The sequence below is a fragment of the Megalobrama amblycephala genome, linkage group LG20 (genome assembly GCF_018812025.1).
Source record: "Megalobrama amblycephala isolate DHTTF-2021 linkage group LG20, ASM1881202v1, whole genome shotgun sequence".
Lineage (NCBI taxonomy): Eukaryota > Metazoa > Chordata > Actinopteri > Cypriniformes > Xenocyprididae > Megalobrama > Megalobrama amblycephala.
Window position 1 is genome coordinate 6,474,461 of NC_063063.1, and position 21,294 is coordinate 6,495,754.

General features: G+C 36.5%; 2 protein-coding genes across 3 annotated transcripts in view; one reads left to right on the forward strand and one right to left on the reverse strand.

Moving 5' to 3' along the window:
• Nucleotides 1-26: 26 nt before the first annotated feature.
• On the reverse strand, nucleotides 27-12,818 carry zgc:171971 (uncharacterized protein LOC569690 homolog). Its single transcript, XM_048169867.1, has 10 exons — nucleotides 12,800-12,818; nucleotides 12,047-12,149; nucleotides 11,567-11,735; nucleotides 11,333-11,379; nucleotides 8,902-9,050; nucleotides 3,458-3,582; nucleotides 3,249-3,351; nucleotides 2,873-3,135; nucleotides 2,320-2,472; nucleotides 27-806 (listed from the first exon to the last, which is right to left on the reverse strand). Exons 3-10 carry the CDS (start codon nucleotides 11,732-11,734, stop codon nucleotides 654-656), a joined length of 1,161 nt encoding a protein of 386 aa, XP_048025824.1. The 5' UTR covers nucleotide 11,735; nucleotides 12,047-12,149; nucleotides 12,800-12,818; the 3' UTR covers nucleotides 27-653.
• Nucleotides 12,684-21,294, forward strand: part of bicc1b (BicC family RNA binding protein 1b) — a 111,350-nt gene continuing 102,739 nt past the window's right edge. Inside the window, exon 1 of one of the 2 annotated variants that reach the window (XM_048169866.1) lies at nucleotides 12,684-13,087. In XM_048169866.1, the coding sequence (XP_048025823.1) occupies nucleotides 12,895-13,087 (193 nt within the window). In that variant the 5' untranslated portion in view covers nucleotides 12,684-12,894. The remainder of the gene's footprint in view (nucleotides 13,088-21,294) is intronic. The other variant, XM_048169865.1, reaches the window with a different exon arrangement.

Here is a 21,294-nt window from a genome sequence, read left to right on the forward strand (position 1 = left end):
CATATCATGCTTTAAAAGAGGACGCCATGTTTTGTATGTCTTTACTTACAAAATAAACATTTACATTTTATATAAAAGCAACAGAAGGTATTTACAACAGAATACTTTACAATTTAATGAAAACTTTTAAAACATCATAAGTGTGCTTTCTAAGGTTAAATGGAATAGTTCACCCCAAAGTGAAAACTGAGTCGTTTACTTGACGTCACTTTCCAAACCTGTATGACTTTTCTGTAAAGGCCTGTTCACACCAAGAACGATAACTATATTAGTGTCCACAATCACGAATTAAAACATTCTCTTTGTTATAAACAAGCTGCAGTTTTGTCGTCTGCCACTTTAAATACTCAAGCTCTTTAAAGCAAGATGGATTCTGTGTATCTTTATCATTATAGTCATTGGTGTGAACAGGCCTTAAAACATTCAGATATTTTAAGAAGCAGAAATAAATAAGCACAATTAAATAATGAAACATGACAAAACTTTCATTTTTAGGTGAACTATCCCTTGTAAATGCAAATCAAGTGGCCTCAGATTTAGGCTAAATATAGACTTATAATTGTCAGTACTTTGTACAAAACCTCACATTGAAAACTTTTACATTTAAAAACAGTTATTTACATTATTATTTTAAATACTCTTGTGGGATAAAATCAGGACTTTGAAGCTGAGGAGAGATCAGATGGCAATTTGGCTTCTTGCAGTAAAGTCTCAAAATCAGGTGAACACACCAGCTTGTGTGTGATGTTTCCCAGCACAGTCATGTCCCCGGTGAGGCCCTCTGACAGCCGCACACAAACAAGTTGCTGCAAATACGAACATGATCATATCGCATGAAACATCCTTCATGTAAATGAGATCAGTCATACAGTCGTTGAATAAATAGAACAGATCCACTGTTGACAATATCAGCTTTGCAATCCAGAAAGCTACAGCAGGGACAAAAAAAGTGTTGAGCGCAGACCCAAACTAGGGGTTGTGCGATATCACAATTTTAGATTGTGAATGATTAAAGTGTCTCCACGATCTGCCTTTGAAGAGAGATCTTATTATCGTGCTACAGTGCAGTTCTGCCATCAGTTGCAGTTCTGGCTCCCTGTCACGACATTGTACAACAATGCATATATTCACATCATGTTTAGCAGCGCAGCAGTAGAATTTCAATCATGTGAATGCAGTTCTTCAGCATCATGAAAGTTTATTTTTTACATGTGTTTTAAAGTCTCGCCAGTTAAACTTTTCTGTCATAAGCTTTTCTGAGCTTTTCACATCTTATTGCACTTAAACTGTCATGAAAAAGAATCATGACAAGATTGTGATCTCTTAAAAAAACAAAACAAAAAAAAAAACGTGATATATTTTTGCCATATTGCCCACCCCTAACCAAAACACCTTTAACTACTTATTTTTCACTTATTTTTTTAAAAGTCTTAAATTCAGCTTGATCAAATTTAAAGCCATAAAAAGTCCAAAATATTTTAAATGGATAAAAGAACATTCTTAATAATATTTTAAAGAAGTCTTAAAGGGATAGTTCACCCAAAAATGAAAATTTGATGTTTATCTGCTTACCCCCAGGTGACTTTGTTTCTTCAGTAGAACACAAATGATGATTTTTAACTCCAACCGTTGCCGTCTGTCAGTCAAATAATGGGAGTGAATGGGAACTTGGATCAATAAGAGTTGAAAAACCTTGCATAGACAAATCCAAATTAAACCCTGTGGCTCGTGACGACGCATTGATGTCCTAAGACACGAAACGATTGGTTTGTGCGAGAAACCGAACAGTATTTATATAATTTTTTACCTCTAAAACACCACTATGTCCAACTGCGTTCAGCACTCGCTTAGTGAGGTCTGATCGCGCTCTGACAACGGCAGTGATGTCTGGCACTCATTGAAGTATATGCAGACCTCACTAAGCGAGTGAGGGTTTAATTTGGATTTGTCTATGTAAGGTTTTTTTCGACTCTTATTGATCCAAGTTCCCATTCACTCCCATTATTTGACTGACAGACGGCAACGGTTGGAGTTAAAAATCATCATTTGTGTTCTACTGAAGAAACAAAGTCACCTACATCTTGGATGCGCTGGGGGTAAGCAGATAAACATCAAATTTTCATTTTTGGGTGAACTATCCCTTTAAATTTGAGGATGGTAAAACAAGAATTGTGAAATGGCTTAATGTGATGAATATATTTCAAAAGAGTGTGATTTAATTGCATAATGATGAGCAAGTCCCAACTGATTTTGTTATTTGTCAATCTTTACTAGATCATTTTGCTACACTGCAACTAAAATGACAATGTGCTAACTCACCTGTAGGAAAGAGAAGGCCGCTCCTTCTGAGACATCTAATGTAACATTTCCCATGACCAGCTGGACTTTACCAGACTTTCTAATTTGCAGTTTTCCAATCAGACCCTCTGAGAAGTCAGACAGCAAAGGTACAGCAGCTTTATCAGGCTGATCCTGAAAAATGATATCATCATAGCATTAAAAGGGGACAATGAAGATGATATTACATGTTTGTAATTGAGTGCAGTTTGCCTTCAAGGGATCATTTCATGAGGAAACAAACTCTTTTATAAGTGTGCTATGAAATCATACTTGTGTGTGTGCTGTGTGCTTTTTTAGGGAGTAAGGCAATATTATAATGCATTACTTTTAAAATTAACTTTCCCCAACTCTGAAAGACAGTGTATACTGAAACTGACCTGTGAAAACAACTTGTGTAATATATAGTGGCAAAAAAGTTTAATTAAGGGTCAAAATTGGAAAACTGATTTGGGAAATCATGAAAAGTTAGAGCACAGAAAAAAAAAAAACCTGACATGACCCCTTCAAGTGACAGTATGAAACTTAAACTTACCAGAGTTTTAATTTGTGATGAGCGCTTGTCTTCAGTTTTGTTGTCCTTTTTGGTTTTCTCTGGGCTTGAGGTTTTAGGTTGACCAGGTATGGTATCAGGAAGCTGAATAAACAGCAGTTCTTCCTGATCTGAAACACTTAGCTGCTGGAAAAGTTCTCCAACAGTTGGTTGTTGCGGGAATGCAGACGTTCCCCTCAATGGCAGTGGGTATTTCTGCTCAGCTCTGGGTGATTTCAGTGCATTATCAGATGGGGTCTCTTTAACTGCAAAAATGTCTTGGATTCAGTTCTTTGTTTACTTTAAGTAGCATGAAAACACTTTAACTGGCAATAAAACAAACCACATAAAATTACTGCTAGCATAAACTGTAACTTACATGAACTAGCTGCCTCTGTTGACAAAAAGGTGTATGACTGATGGAGTGGAAGTCTGATTGGTCTTTGCTTGGGATCATTTTTTAATCCAGGATCATCCAAAAACTGCTCAATTAAACCAGAAAAAAAAAAACATTAATTTACTATTGATTAACCTTCAAGACTCTATGAAATGGGTCAAATGATAAAGGGTCATTATGACTTAGCTTACATCATCTCGTTGGAGTTTTTGTAAAATTTCATTATCATCATCCTCAGTATTGTTCTTTTCCTTTTTAATGCATTTTGTGACAAGTGCAGGATCACAGTCATTCAGGTTAGTACTGCCCCAATTACCTGCAAAATCAGACACAGTAAAATGACTTTAATGAAATGTGACTGGTATTTAATATTCATCTTACCACTATGAGTCAGCGCTAAGTGTGAATTAAAGGCACACTATGTAAATATTCACCGCTAGAGGTTGCTTATTCAAAACAAAGGTGTAGCTTAATAACGCCTTGATTTTGCGGAATCATGGGAGGTGTTGTCTTCACATCTACAGCCGGTGGAAAAGAATTGGGATGGGACTCGGGCAGAAATCATGTTCATGGATGAGATAATTAACGTTACTGTAGAATGAAGCAGAGCAGGGCCGAGTGCTGTGTGAGCGGAACGAGGCCGCTGGAGCGATTATTAACGAGAGACGAGTGTGACACACGGCTTGAGAGCAGTCGTTGCTTCCACTTCTTCTGGTCAAGTGTATGTGGGGTAAGGTAGCGCTGTTTATTATATTAGATACATTTGAGTGTTGAAAGTTGTTATAGTGCTACTCTGCGTTCGCTCGGTGGCTACTATGAGACACTTAATACACACTGTAGTTAGATAGATCGATATTAGGCATGGTAAAACATGGTATTCACAGTAAATCAAGAAAACGAGATTTAAACAACAAGACTTAGTGTGTTGAGCTATATAACATGATATAATAGTCTGTGTCCTGGTTAAAATTGCTTATTTCTCATTGTCGTTCTTGGAAACATTTGGCATATGTAAGTACACAAGTAAACAAAATATATAACACTGTTCTAGTGGTTTTTGGATATTTTAATCCAAGTATCTTACATATTGTGCCTTTATTTGTATAGCGCTTTCACATTACACATTGTTTCAAAGCAGCTTTACAAAAAATGTCATTGCAATATGTTAATATCTTCATGACTTAGTTGCATTTAGCAGATTAGAGCTTGACGATAATATAGTTTACATTTTGTGACGATACAAGCAATCAGTTGAGATTTGCTAAATAGTATATATTAATGGTAACACTTTACAATAAGGTTCATTAGTTGAACAGTAGGTAATGTATTACATAACATGAACTAACCATGAGCAATACATTAGTTACTGTATTTACTAATATTCATTAATGTTAGTTAATGAAAATACAGTTGTTCATTGTTTGTTCATGTTAGTTCACAGTGCATTAACTGTTAACAAGATTTTAATATGTATTAGTAAATGTTCAAATGAACAAAGATAAATAAATGCTGTAGAAGTGCAGTTCATTATTAGTTCATGTTAACTAATGTTAACTAATGAACCTTATTGTAAAGTGTTACTACAAACCCGATTCCAAAAAAGTTGGGACACTGTACAAATTGTGAATAAAAACAGAATGCAATGATGTGGAAGTTTAAAATTTCAATGTTTTATTCAGAATACAACATAAATGACATATCAAATGTTTAAACTGAGAAAATGTATCATTTTAAAGGGAAAAATAAGTTGATTTCAAATTTCATGACATCAACATCTCAAAAAGTTGGGACAAGGCCATGTTTACCACTGTGTGGCATCCCCTCTTCTTTTTATAACAGTCTGCAAACGTCTGGGGACTGAGGAGACAAGTTGCTCAAGTTTAGGAATAGGAATGTTGTCCCATTCTTGTCTAATACAGGCTTCTAGTTGCTCAACTGTCTTTGGTCTTCTTTGTCGCATCTTCCTCTTTATGATGCACCAAATGTTTTCTATGGGTGAACGATCTGGACTGCAGGCTGGCCATTTCAGTACCCGGATCCTTCTTCTGCGCAGCCATGATGTTGTAATTGATGCAATATGTGGTCTGGCATTGTCATGTTGGAAAATGCAAGGTCTTCCCTGAAAGAGACGACATCTGGATGGGAGCATATGTTGTTCTAGAACTTGGATATACCTTTCAGCATTGATGGTGCCTTTCCAGATGTGTAAGCTGCCCATGCCACACGCACTCATGCGACCCCATGCCATCAGAGATGCAGGCTTCTGAAGAGAGCGCTGATAACAACTTGGGTTTTCCTTGTCCTCTTTAGTCCGGATGACATGGTGTCCTAGTTTTCCAAAAAGAACTTCAAATTTTGATTTGTCTGACCGACAGAACAGTTTTCCACTTTGCCACAGTCCATTTTAAATGAGCCTTGGCCCAGAGAAAACGCCTGCGCTTCTGGATCATGTTTAGATATGGCTTCTTTTTTGACCTATAGAGTTTTAGCCGGCAACGGCGAATGGCACGATGGATTGTGTTCACCAACAATGTTTTCTGGAAGTATTCCTGAGACCATGTTGTGATTTCCATTACAGTAGCATTCCTGTATGTGATGCAGTGCCGTCTAAGGGCCCGAAGATCACGGGCATCCAGTATGGTTTTCCAGCCTTGACCCTTACGCACAGAGATTGTTCCAGATTCTCTGAATCTTTGAATGATATGACTCCTTTCTGATATTGCTCCACTATTTTTCGCCACAGCATTGGGGGAATTGGTGATCCTCTGCCCATCTTGACTTCTGAGAGACACTGCCACTCTGAGAGGCTCTTTTTATACCCAATCATGTTGCCAATTGACCTAATAAGTTGCGAATTGGTCCTCCAGCTGTTCCTTATATGTACATTTAACTTTTCCGGCCTCTTATTGCTACCTGTCCCAACTTTTTTGGAATGTGTAGCTCTCATGAAATCCAAAATGAGCCAATATTTGGCATTACATTTCAAAATGTCTCACTTTCAACATTTGATATGTTATCTATATTCTATTGTGAATAAAATATAAGTTTATGAGATTTGTAAATTATTGCATTCCTTTTTTATTCACAATTTGTACAGTGTCCCAACCTTTCTGGAATCGGGTTTGTATATTAATATATTGTATGTACACGGATAAAGTTGCATATACTTTTATTACCAAGTTTATGCGCAGAGTTTGGCAATAATATAGTTTACATTTTGTGACAATATAAACAATCAGAGCTGAGATTTACTATATAGATAATATATTGTTGAGTGCCTTGGAATAAAAGTGAGCGTTCACTGGACTCCACAATTCCTGGTCTCTTAACATGGACATATAGAATCCACACTGCACTGCATTTTTTGTCACTGTACTGTTTACTTTTTGCCTGTTTGTTAGGGCAGTTAGGTTAGGGCAGTTTACCTGCAGATGGCAAGTGAAGACCAGAGACGTTATGTTTGGTTAACATGGGTCTACCATGAGTTTAGTGCAATGTGTTGTGGCATGTGACGTTGCATGGTATGCCTGCAGAAAGTTTTAGAGAAAAGTGGGGTTTTGGACAATATTGGCATGAAACATTTTTAATTTGTTATAATTTTGCACTGATAAGGGACAACACAATCTACGAAAACTATTTTATTACATAAACAGTTTATACATAGAAAAAAACTTACATTTTCGATTCACCAAAATATCCACCATTAGCAGCTATCTGACCTAAACTGGGTTCTAATTGGTTCATTGTATTCTAAACTTAATTGGCAATCAATTGTTGAAGCTATTAAGGTGTGCTGACCCAAAAATCTTTTACAAACCTGGGCCAAGTTTAAACCAGTAACCAGGCATCACAGCTGGCAAAGGGGCATGTCTGACTTTGACGTGTATATATTGCCATTACGATGTAATCAAAATGAAAATTATTATTGCTGGTCTTCAATGATGATGTCAAGTTACTTTAATGTATTTGCACCAAAAAATGATAAGAATTTATGCTGATCGTCCAAAACCACACTTTACCAGGGTTGTTTCCAAACTTTTGGAGGGCAGTGTATAAACAATCATCTTGTACATTATGTATTATAACAAATGCCTGCAGAGGGCACCAACCTGGTGTTGTTACACTTACAGCAGATCAAGTCCTTGTTTAATATTGTCCAAACGACATTAAATTAATATGTTTACTTAATCTTTAATATTTGGCAACTTCTTTACGATAGAAATGGTACAGCCACTGTAATTTCTTGAACAAGAAACTTTTATTTTGAAATTGCGATGAGCAGTTTACATATTTTTAAACATATTGATGTATTCTTCTGGGCTGGCATAGGTTTATAAATGATTTACCTTACAATTCTGATAAAATGGCACAAATTGCCTTCCCAGATGAACGTTATAAGCAACCCAAACTCGCAACATATGCAGTGATGGAGTATCAAGACGCTCCACGCATGTAAATGATAACAGTTCATGTGGAGCAGCATTTACTGTGACAGAGCCACTCTGAGATGCCACGTAACCTACACGCATGCAAATAATTAAAATGCATATATCTATTAAACCCACAGGGCATATATTTATTTGATTGAATCGCAGCCCTGTGGTTTTTAAATGACTTTAATACATTGTGCAGCCTTAGAAAATGGTCTAATAATGCGGTTCATGGATTCTTGTCAGTGGAATTGGCCACTTCTGGCATTTTGCCGGTTACTCAACACATGTAAAATTTTAAATCGAGTACGAGTGAAAGTTCAAGCCATAATTGAAAGTATGGCTGTAAAGCACGATCCAGAGCCCTAGCACACTTTGGCCATTTTGAGCAGCCTCTGCTTAAATAGGACAAGAATTCCATGCAGCTTTGAACTCATTGTTGGTTACTGTGAGCGTAGAGGTGAGTGCCACAACTTTTCCGGACTAGGTTCAGTACTGGGAAATGGTAAGAGAGATAAACAGTCTGCGGTCACATTCTCGCATCCTGGCTCATATCGAATGTCATAGGTAAATGCCATCAGCCTAGATGACCATCTGGGTATTCGAATACCTGCTCTGCATTTGCCCTTAGATGACAGGAGAGTGGTCAGTGAGCTGTCTTCAGGCCACAGTGTGAAGCGTCGTCCCCACAGGTAGGTCATCCATCACTCTGTGGCCCACACACATGCTAATGTTTCTTATTCTACATATTCTACATATTTTGTTTCTGCTGAGGTAAGAGTGCATGATGAAAATGCCACTGTTCCCTCTTAACAAACACCAGGCATTCGAACGCAATATAACATGACAGCATTTATTGCATATTTAGTCTGCTTGCTCTGTGTCATTTGTGATATATGAAAAAAGAGCCACAGTGGTCATTTATATTACGGATATTTTGTGGCAATTTCCAGGAAGTGACGATTTTGTTTTCTTGAACACATGGATGGAAAAAAAAGTGCTTTTTTCAATTTTGCGCACAAATTAAATTCTTGTTTGGATGGAAACATGGTTCATGGCAAGGAATGAAAAACTTAATTTCATGTTGGATAATGAAAAAAAAAAAACCTTGGGAGAAACAAGGCAACACCAGGGGGCCAGGTCTCCTCTGGCTCTACAGTCCAAATATAATGTCAATAATTGTGTGCTTTAAAAGTGTGCTTTACCTGGTTTCCTGTAGGTGTCTGCAGGACCCTGCTCAAAGATGGAGTGAGACTGAATAGTCTGAGGTTTTTCTCGTCGCCTTCTCTCTCTATGTCTGTCTTCTCTGTCTCTTCTCTCTTTCTTTGGTGCAGTGCGAGACCCCTCCTGTAACCTCCAGAAAACAAGAGTTCACATTGACAGCGGTTAACATGACAGAACGACCTGTCATTTACTTTCAATGAGTGTTGCAGATGTGTCAATACTGTGAAATTAATCTCTGATAGTTAATCCAGGGTTATGATTCAATGAACTGATTAAAAACTCTTTATTATTACTTAACAAAAGTTTGTTATGTTATATTTTTTTATATATATATATATATATATATATATATATATATACAGGGAGTGCAGAATTATTAGGCAAGTTGATTTTCTGATCATATTTTTTTCCCAAGCACATTTTACCAATTCCAATCCACATCAATCTTAATAACTACTATTAATATTGTTTTTAATCATTTATAAGTGATATATAATTGTTCATGAAGGCTGGAAATGAAAAATGCCTTATATTCAGGTGTGCAGAATTATTAGGCAAGTTTTCTTTTACAGGCAAAATGAGCCAAAAAAGAGATTTAACTCAGACTGAAAAGTCAAAAATTATTAAATACTCATGAGAAGGACGCAATACTAATGCAATACTAGAAATTGCAAAGTTAAAGCATGACCAAGGGACAGCAAAATGCTCATTGGGTCAGCGGGGTCAGACAAAAACAGGTGGAAAAGAAAAGACACATGTTAACTGCAAAATAATTAAGAATTAAGGTGAAGAATTAAGTGTGAAACCATCAGGAACCCTTTAGTCTCCAGCGCCACCATTTTCCAGAGCTGCAACCTACCTGGAGTCTCCAGAAGTGCAAGGTGTTAGGATCTCAGAGACTTAGGTTAGCTAAAGAATCCTAAAAAATGACCCGCACTTGATAAGAATCACAAGCTGAAGTGTTATAAAATACATGAAGACTGGGTTTTAATAGGGCTTATAGACAGACAGCTTGAGAATGACTCCTGATGGACCAGCACCACATCCTCTTGTACCACTGTTTGAAGAATTTATCCAGAATCTGGCAGTAAGGTGTTTGAGTTCACTTTTAGTCCATCTCTTATCCTGAAATGTCTGTCTTGCAGAGATGGACTAAAAATGATCTTCCAAAACTTACTGCCAGATTCTGGAAGATAAATTCTTCAAACAGTGGTACAAGAGGATGTGGTGCTGGTCCTTCAGGAGTCACTCTCAAGCTGTCTGTTTATAAGGCCTATAAAAACCCAGTCTTCATGTATTTTATAACACTTCAGCTTGTGATTCTTATCAAGTGCGGGTCATTTTTTAGGATTCTTTAGCTAACCTAAGTCTCTGAGATCCTGAGACCTTGCACTTCTGGAGACTCCAGGTAGGTTGCAGTTCTGGAAAATGGTGGCGCTGGAGACTAAAGGGTTCCTGATGGTTTCACACATAATTCTTAATTATTTTGCAGTTAACGTGTCTTTTCTTTTCCACCTGTTTTTGTCTGACCCCGCTGACCCAATGAGCATTTTGCTGTCCCTTGGTCATGCTTTAACTTTGCAATTTCTAGTATTGCATTAGTATTGCGTCCTTCTCATGAGTATTTAATAATTTTTGACTTTTCAGTCTGAGTTGAATCTCTTTTTTGGCTCATTTTGCCTGTAAAAGAAAACTTGCCTAATAATTCTGCACACCTGAATATAAGGCATTTTTCATTTCCAGCCTTCATGAACAATTATATATCACTTATAAATGATTAAAAACAATATTAATAGTAGTTATTAAGATTGATGTGGATTGGAATTGGTAAAATGTGCTTGGGAAAAAAATATGATCAGAAAATCAACTTGCCTAATAATTCTGCACTCCCTGTATATATATATATATATATAATGTCTAATATAATAGATATAATATATAAAATATGTCTTATATAATAGAAATGATATATAAAGGATGTCACATTGATCTCATGTGCTGCTTGATTTTTTCATTATTTTCTATATTATTTTAAAAAAAACTATTTTTGTGGTCATTTTATGTGAGTTTAATTGTTCATGTTATATTTTGGTTATATTTGTGAGTTAATAAAATTTAATGTAAAATGTAATTATCAATATATCTATCACAGTCTCCTGAATCTATTCAAATCGCAATCATATCACAGCTTTTGAGGTATAAGCAAATTTTGTATCACTGGCTAAAAGAATGTCAGATCGTATCATGAAATGTCCAATTTACACATCCAAATATATATGTTTTTTTTTTGTTTTTTTTAAATCCTAATTTTTACACTTTAGCTTTATCATGTAGCCATAGTTACAAGATGTCTGCTTCCCAACTATAAAACACAAGTACTACAAAGTTTATAATGATGTCTAAAATACTTACTCATCTTTATTTTTACGAACAGAGTGAACATTTGGTACAAAAGTTTTCTGTTGGGGAGAAGAAAAAAAGTCAGTCAATTGTAAAAGTTTCTAGATATGCACATTATTTTAATCTTGAACTTAAGATGCTGTATCTATTTACTGTAACATCCCTTTTTTCTTCATTTTTTAAAGCTAAGAGCAGCACAAAAACCCAAAAATGATACTGAACCATTGACATTAGAGAGGGTGCAACCTTTTTATATCCACCCAGGGTGAGATCTCTGGAGCGCAAAGAGGTCAGTCTGCCTGGTGGAGGGGGATTCAGTGATACTCGGCCAGGCAGTCCTCTGCCCACAGCAAATGATGGTCTGAAACCGGCAGATGAGCTCGCCTCTCCATCCCCATCTCCATGTTCAGACATCCTGCCAAACCCCAGAAACACTTAGTGAAAACACCAACCCTTGACAGTTGTTTTGGGCATCATACATGATTACTCAAACTGATATAATGGTAAAAAGAGCCTCAGCCTTATGGGTGTAATATAAAACAAACGCTGCTGCGCGCTCACAGAGATTACACTTAAAGACGCGCTCGCCTCCATTTTGTTAGCAACCTAAGCTAACAAAACAAAGCCTTTAATGCCACTTTATACCATTTGCACAGCCGGATTTGGAATAAAAAGGGAATACGGCTGCCTTGAGTACATCTAAGGGAAAATAAAGAAGGTACGTACTTGAAATTTGTGTAAGCACCTCAAGTCATAGCTGTCAAATTCGTCCAGCTGAAGGCTACATCCTTGCAGCAGAAGCATCATGGAATCACGTGATCCGGGTTCGCTATAAAAAAGACTATATTATATTATACTATAAACTGTTATTTTATAATATTAATGAATTATTCGATGCATTTATATCCTGCTGTAAAAATATAAAATGTATTTATAGTGTATATTTATCTTAAATGTTGACATAATTGTCTTATTAAACTGTAAACATTATTTTACAACTTCTGTTTATTATATAATAAACTATATTATATTATTTATATTACATTATATTTTATGTTATTGTTAAAAAAAAGTTCCCAGTGTTATAATAATAATAATAATAATAATAATAATAATAATAATATACAAACATAAAGATAATAAAATATTAAAATAAATATATGTATATTTAAATATAAAATATTAATATATATATTTTTTTTGCTAATTAAAAACAAAGCAGGTAGTTTATATGCCAAAATAATAAGTTCATAATAAAGTTCGTGTTTGTAAACACTGGCTGTGTCTCAAAACGTGAACTGCGAGTGCTTAGTGCTTAACGTTACCCAGTCCAAGACAGCATTTAGGCAAAGTTGACTCTGAACTGGCTCCCAACATTTTGTAACCCACAGACCCCCTTCTCTGGCTCATATTGAACAAAGGGCGGCGCTCTACTTTTGCCTGCCCTCACTTTATACTCCTCCGGTCAACGTAACTCACACACAGAGCCCGTGGCCGCGATGACTGGCGCTCACTCTCCGCTGGAATGATCTGATCTGACGGCTGCGGAGAGTCAGCGGTGCTCTGTGAAAGTCATGGCCGCTCAGTGTGAACCCTTAAGCGGATATTTACAGCAATCTGATCCAGGCTCCAACAGCGAGCGCAGCACTGATTCCCCTTTGCCAGTGTCTGAAGATGACTCCAGCGGACCCACGGCACCTCCGGACCCCGAGTGGACCGAGGAGAGGTTTCGAGTGGACCGGAAAAAACTGGAGATCATGTTATTAGGTAAAACTCTTGTTTCCATGACAACAATCATCACTTTTTAGAGAGTTTGAAGAGTTTGAAAGAAATAAACACTCTGCAAAGTTTACAAATTAGAAGAAGGCACCATTGCTGTTAATAATTGTCTTTAATAATTGTTTAACTGAACAAACACTTACAAATAGTAATGCAAAAATCTAATGCAATGCCTCCAGCATCTGCACAGCTGAGCTGGTTATTTTCCCCGTCTCCTTTGTTCACCATCCCCTTCCATACCGATTTTCTCTTCAGAAACATGAGTTTAAATATATAGTTAAGGCTCCAGTTTTCAATTACAGAGAGCGTCCAATTGTTTCAAAGAAAGTTTATATAGTCTACATTTGAAAATAGACTTTATTGCGTATATAAGTATTGCTTCTTCAAATTATTATTTGTTTAGTTTCTTGTTTTTCATCCTTTCCACAGCATTCTTGAATATTGTTTTTGAAAACATGGGTTGAATATATATAAATATATATATTTTTTTTTTCTTCTAGGCCTTTTGAGTAGTTAGGTCACTTTAGTGTAAAACCCCAATTTTAGTTAGTGAGAGGACTGTATATTCTAATATTCTAACAGTAGGCCTACATTAACTGTGTGCGCAGTGAACAACTCAACCAATAGGGGGCAGTGTTAAAACATCTTTGCCTTTGTTAAAGTAATTGTAAAGTGACAATGTAGTTAACTGCTTCATAAAAGTTGAGGATGAAATGAAAAGCAGTTTTTGGACAATGAATTGTCATTTTTGGCTCACAATTCAGACAGCATTTGGCATTTGTTCAGTTGATTGGCTGAAAAACAGTGGAATTCAGAACTTGAGAAAAAGAAAAAATGTATTGGCTCTAGTAGAGTCACAAAACATTCATGAATGCAACTTTTTCCATTAATCTGTTGCGGTTTGATTTTTAAACTAGTGGATTTATCCAGCAGTTTATAAAAATTGTCAGGAGCTTCTCATCCACGTCTCTGTAGGGATGGTAAAGCGCTTTGAAGGTCTCTGCTGTAATGCTTTGTCCGTGTCGGGTCATGCTTTCCATGTTGTTTCATGGTTCTGAGTGAGTTTTGAAAGGGACATCATCATCCTCCTACACACACACCAAGTCTCTAGGATCAGTTCACCACAGCAATCCTTCCTGCTGAGGTCATTCAGCATCTCCTCACAGGATTTTACAGTGTATTTGATCAACCTGCTTGCTGCAGGAATGCCTTAAGGATTAGGTTTCTTCTAGAAGACACACAGAGAAGCTCATGTAAATTATGAGATTAATTTGCCAAACCAAATGTTAGAAACTTAGCATTACTCAATTAGATTTAAGATCAGTCATAAAACTAGAGTTCAAACAAACACAAAGTGACCTTGTGGTTCACATCCAGAACAATCATAGTACAATCCACAGAAGTATAAAGCACTTTTATTGTGAGGAAAAAAATATGTATTTTGTTTTTCTTTTAATTGACATTTGGCATGTCATATTATCTTCCACTTTGCCAATGGATGCATACTTCATAGGCAGCTGTTGTCATTTGGTTGAAAAAGGATGCAACGGTTGTTAATCGTAAGAACAGTTTTCAGATATTTTAAAGTTTCATCTTCAACCTTCATGTTTAACAGCTGTGAACTGCTCATCTCTGCGTGTTTTCAGAAATGTTAACATTGCAGGTGCGTGCTCCAAAAGCTCTTTCTCCATCGGATTGGCTATAATGAGAGCAGTTAAGCAACATTCAAGAATGCTTTTATGAATCTTATTGTACCTCTTGGATGGGAAAAACCATTCATCATTTCATTTTATAACTATTTTAGCTGGCTCAAGTGGACGAAATACACTGTCATCCTGGAATTCTCTATACTGGATCACATAAAGAAGGCCTGAACTTGTTTTCTGTTCCAGATGTGTTTTAATTTTTGTATTTGTGTAGATTATGCTGAGCAGGAATGCAACCGTACCAGGATGACTCTGTCTCTGTTTAAAGGGTTAGTTCACCTAAAAATGAAAATAATGTCATTAATTTCTCACCCTCATGTCGTTCCACCCCCGTAAGACCTTCGTTCATCTTCGGAACACAAATTAAGATATTTTTGATTAAATCCGAGGCCTCTATTGAGAGCAATGCCATTGTAAATCTCAAGATCCATAAAGCTACTAAAAACATATTTAAATCAGTTCATGTGACTACAGTGGTTCTACCTTAATATTATAAAGTGACGAGAATAGTTTTTGTGCACCAAAAAAACAAAATAACGACTTTTCAACAATATCTCGTGATGGCCGAAACACTGCTTCGGAGCTTTACGAATCGAATCAGGGGTTCGGAGTGCCAAAGTCACTGATCCAAATCACTGATTCGATTCGTAAAGCTTCTGAATCAGTGTTTTGAAATCAGCCCATCACTATATTGTTGAAAAGTCATTATTTATTTATTTTTTTTTTTTTTTGGCGCACAAAGTCTATTCTGGTCGCTTTATAATATTAAGGTAGAACCACTGAACTCACATGAACTGTTTTAAATATGTTTTATGGATCTTGAGATTTACAATGGCATTGCTGGCAATAGAGGCCTCACTGAGCCATCAGATTTAATCAAAAATATCTTAATTTGTGTTCAGAAGATGAACGAAGGTCTTACGGGTGTAGAACGACATGAGGGTGAGTAATTAATGACATTATTTTCATTTTTGGGTGAACTAACCCTTTAATCTTATGTTCACTGCACTACTGTGTCAAAATGATGTATGCTTCTATGCCTGAAGATCAGCACCCATATAATGTAACATACAGTCTGTTGAATCTATAGTGAGCTGCCTACGTAGACAGCATTTTAATGCATCATATAGGCTCCCAACACTAAGCTTTTCCAAAATGTGATTAGCTTAATTATTAGTAATGGAAGCTTGTTTTTCCTCACAGAATAAAAAAATAAAAAAAGGTAATTACAACTTTTTAATTACCATTCTTGACTGCTTCACATAACAAGAATCAAAACAGAGTGTTTCAAAGAGAGGGTTAAAAACAGAATAGAAAATAGCCTATTACCTCTAAATTAGGATATTTTTGATTTATAAATCTTGCTAACATTATGGACATCAGAGAACATTATAACATTTTAAAAAATGTTCATGACCCCTTTAATAGCACTGTTAAATGCAATCTTTATCAGATTTAAAAATTAATATTAAAGGGATAGTTCACCCAAAAATTAAAATTATCCCGTGATTTACTCCCCCTCAAGGCCTCCTATATGACTTTCTTCTTTCAGACAAACACAATCAGAGATATTTTTAAAAATATCCTTAGTCCTCCAAGGTTTATAATGGTTGTGAATGGTAACACAAATTCTGAAGACAAAAAACAACTGCATCCATCCATTTAAAAAAAGTAATCCATACGACTCCAGGGGGTTAATAAAGGCCTTCTGAAGCGAACACGTAGTGTCAAGTCATTTTGTAGAACGTCATGGCATTGTGTACTACGTTGCGAAAGTTAATGTTTTTTGGACGTACGATGAATGCGTATGGCTGTCGCACCGGAAGCTCATTATTTTACTTTCATAAAGTTTTAAATATGGATGCTTGTCTTACACAAACACATCGATTCACTTCAGAAGACCATTATTAACCCACAGGAGTTGTATGGATTACTTTTTTTATGGATGGATGCATTATTTTTTACTTCAAAACACTGCCCCCCATTCACACCCATTGGAGGACTAAGGAAATTTTAAATATATCTACGATTGTGTTCATCTGAAAGAAGATAGTCATATACATCTAGGATGGCTTGACGGTGAGTAAATCATGGAATAATTTTCATTTTTGGGTGAACTATCCCTTTAATTTTTCAAACTATACATTACAATTTTATGATTCTGAAATGCATTTAAAGGTGCCCTAGAATCAAAAATTGAATTTACCTTGGCATAGTTGAATAACAAGAGTTCAGTACATGGAAAAGACATACACTGAGTTTCAAACTCTATTGCTTTCTCCTTCTTATGTAAATCTCATTTGTTTAAAAGACCTCAGAAAAACAGGCGAATCTCAACATAACACCGACTGTTATGTAACAGTCGGGATCATTAATATGTATGACCCCAATATTTGCATATGCCAGCCCATGTTCAAGGCATTAGACAAGGGCAGGACATCTGGATGTGCACAGATGAATCATCAGACTAGGTAAGCAAGAACAATAGCGAAAAATGGCAGATGGAGCAATAATAACTGACATGATCCATGATTACATGATATTTTTAGTGATATTTGTGAATTGTCTTTCTAAATGTTTTGTTAGCATGTTGCTAATGTACTGTTAAATGTGGTTAAAGTTACCATCGTTTCTTACTGTATTCACGGAGACAAGAGAGCCGTCGCTATTTTTATTTTTAAACACTTGCAGTCTGTATAATTCATAAACACAACTTGTCCGTTAGCCACGGAGCACTATCAAACCCATTCAGAATCAAATGTAAACATCTAAATAAATGCTATACTCACATGATCCGACGCATGCATGAAGTATGCATGACGAACATCTTGTAAAGATCCATTTGAGGGTTATATTAGCTGTGTGAACTTTGTAAATGCACTGTATTATCGTCAAGAGCTCGGGGGAATAGGGAGCACGCGATTTAAAGGGGCCGCAGCGTGAATCGGTGCATAGTTAACGATGCCCCAAAATAGGCAGTTAAAAAAATTCATTAAAAAAAATCTATGGGGTTTTTTGAGCTGCAACTTCACAGACAGATTCAGGGGACACCTTAGACTTATATTACATCTTGTAAAAACTGGTTCTAGGGCACCTTTAAATTGATTGATTTTAGTTTTTAGTGTTTTATATTTTATTTATTTGGACAAAATACTATTGAATTTTAATGTGTTCCATTTATCAGTGATGAATAACATGAAAATTTTTACATCGGTGCTCCATATAGTCATGTTGCCTTCTAAAATACTTTCCGTTGAATGATGAAATGAGAAAATTCACTACCTGAGTATTGATAAAAATGTGATTATTTTACTCAATATGCAATGTATGTGCAATTATTTTTATGATTATTAGAGTTTCAACATGCTAATGCCAAACTATATTGAATCACTTTGAATCAAGTTTCCTGTGCACGTTGTGTGAGGAGCAGTTCCTGCCAATATAGTGTTCAGACTGTCACCTATGAGGTTCCATTCAGTTAGAATTCTGCCTTACAATGTCCCTTAGGCAGAATGCTAACTCACTAGATTTTCATATAAAGAGCTATAAATATTAATAATGTCATTGCTCATTGCTCAATTAGTCATTGGTAAACAGATCAATAGTAGCTATGCAACTGAACTGAATTTGATTTCTTCTTTATAAATCAAGATATTTTGTCTCTGATTCTTGTGGATCCTGCTTTATTTACCTGAGACCAAATACCAGAAGCCAATGGAAACAGACTGAGATGGATTCAGATTTGGTAGCCAAAAGCTGTTTTCACACTGTCAGTTTTTGGAATTGACAACCGTATTTACTTACAAGTTTGAGTCTCGAAATGTCCCGTTCAAACAGCAACTAACTCACAGTAGCATCTCGAATACTTTCTGTGTATGAACATGAAACGGGAGTCAAGCCCGAATTCTCTTACCAGAGACAGTGACCAAAGTAATATCAAAGATGGAGAAGTCCATAAAACTGAAAAGTGTTATCACTTTTGATACGACAAGAGTCCAATTCAGAAGCTAGTTCACCCGTCAAATCTTCATGAACTGACAGCAGCTTTTATATCTGGGTGGAGAGCAGAGCATTTGAGTCACGTGTAGAACAAAAAACTGATGGGAGCAGCTTCGGTGATGAACAGTGACTGGACCTAAAACCATCAGAAAGCGTCGAGCGACTTTCTCGCACCGTATGACGTGTCAGACAATTAGTTGACCGTTCCGGTTCCATTCATACAGTGTGGGTTTTCCGAGAATGCGATTGTGAGTCCTGAAAATTTACGGGTGTGAGTTTGGTTATAGAATGCAGTTGTCACTCCCGTAAATAACCGAACTGTATGTGAACAGAACAGGACTCGGGACTGACAACCGTATTCTGCTGCTGTGTGAACGTGGCCAAAGTGTTCAGGATATACTGCAGTGGTGATGTTGAAAGATAAATGTTTAGCAGTCATTGATTGCGTATTTTGGAGATAATTGTTTATTTTTCAATTTCTCGACTTTCTAGATAGTGTTTGTACAAATAAGGAGTAGTACACTCTGTCCAGTCTACATCAAGGGCTTTGGGTTTTTCCAAATTTCCAAAGCCCAGATTGTTTTTCATTACGTGTCTTAGATGAGATGGAAACAGTTTCTCTTCCCAAATCTTGGCAGGGGATTTGCAAAAGTACCCTTGCAAAAGAAATTCCCAAACAAGTTTACACGACATCTCAATGTCTTTGATCACCGTAGGTCAGAGTCGGGCACCAAAGTGAACTAGCAGTCTGTTTAAGATTCCAAACAGGAAGGGATCAAATGGCTTGTTTAACAAGCATAACTCTTATCGCAGATGGGTTTGATCCATTCTGGGGAGCCCAAATAAAACATTGTTGCTGCCTGGTGATTTTGTAAAACACTTCAGTTTTTATAGCATGTTTACAATGTGGAAAATAGGTGAACTTTCTTCCACCGAAGAAAGCTGGTTTGGCTTTGGAGATATTTTTCCCACTTTAAAGACTACTGACTATTACTAAGACAATCATTTATTTACTAAGTATCATTGCTTACTAAATTCCTAGTAAACAGAGACACACAACTGGTCTTCTATTTATGGAAATATAAAGAGTACATTCTGAAACTGCTTGTGTGTTAAAAGTGTACTTTGGCTAACTCTGTTCTGGGTATGTTTGTGCTCGTGCTTGGCCGAGGCCTGGTTAAAAAGTTCATCTTTTTGTTGTCTGACGGATGAAAGTATAGAGACAGGAAGTGAGTTCGGTGAGGAATGTGCTTGGGGCTAACTGTCCTCTGGATCGAGGCCTAGGGAAACACTTTTCCCTGTAGCTTTCAGAGGGTAAACGTGGCATTCTCCCCAAGAACTGCTGCCGAGGTGAATCGCCGTGGCCTTGTTTTTGAGTTCATAGCAGTATGGCGTTTTAAGCACATCGGACAGACAAAGCCTAGCAACTCAGTTGGCACGTAGCAAAACGTAATACAATGCAAAGGCCAATAAATGTTTGAAAGAATGGAAATCAGTCTGTAAAAGGTGATAGAATCAAGTATATTGGGACCATTCAGGAAACCCTGGCTTGTGTTGTTCGGGTCTGAGGGACCCTTGAGAGGTGGTGGGCGGAAGAGTCCCGGTGCTCACAGCACATAATTCACTGCAGCTGTTGGAGAGTCTCTGTTTTTAAAAAATGCTGGCGTGGACCAGAGACTTTGTTATGACAAGGAAAAAAACGAGCCATTACACTACAGCTACTAACTCAACTCATCTGAGTCGAAAACGAAATGGTTGTTTTTCAAAGCAATCAAACCTGTAAATGTGTTACATCTTGGATATGACATTGTCACATTTCGTTTATAGTCTTTTATGTTGAAGAGACTTTTTTTTTTGTCTTTCAAATTAGCTTTTTTTTGCCATTGGCATTGGCATCGGCATCATATACATAAATAATCAGTAATTACATTTCATAGTTTGTGTTTAGGTGAACCTCTCAGTTCATTTAAAACAACTCTGTAGAATCCACCCAAGAGTTTCCTGGTAGAATGAGTAATGTCTCTGGCATTTTTTTTATTCACATCCTAACACACCTATTGCACTTAAGATCCACTATATTATGCGCAGTTTAAGGCAGAAGTTACAGCTGAATTATTTTTTGGTCTGTTCCAGGATTGCTGCATGCCTAGTGGCTGTGGTTTCCAAGATACCAGCTGCCTGCATATGTGGGAACTTTGCTCTAAGGGTCAATGACGTGGCGCTCCTTTTTTTGTTTTTGTCTGGAAGTTGTTCAGAAATATATTAAACATGCAATATAGGCAATAATGCAACTCTTCTATGATATATTTTAATGTCTAAAGTAAAATTCTTTTTTTTTCAGATTTAAATGCTTATTTAAAGGATTAGTCCACTTTTAAATAAACTTTTCCTGATAATTTACTCACCCCCATGTCATCCAAGATGTTCATGTCTTTCTTTCGTCAGTAAAGAAATAAAGAAATTAAGGTTTTTGATGAAAACATTCGGGAT

Coding starts and splice junctions, on each gene's coding strand:
- zgc:171971 (XM_048169867.1), bottom strand. CDS start 11,734: ATGTCTGAACATGGAGATGGGGATGGAGAGGCGAGCTCATCTGCCGGT. Junction 11,380..11,566: donor CCCTGGGTGGATATAAAAAG/GTTGCACCCTCT, acceptor TCTCCCCAACAG/AAAACTTTTGTACCAAATGT. Junction 2,473..2,872: donor CATCACAAATTAAAACTCTG/GTAAGTTTAAGT, acceptor ATCATTTTTCAG/GATCAGCCTGATAAAGCTGC.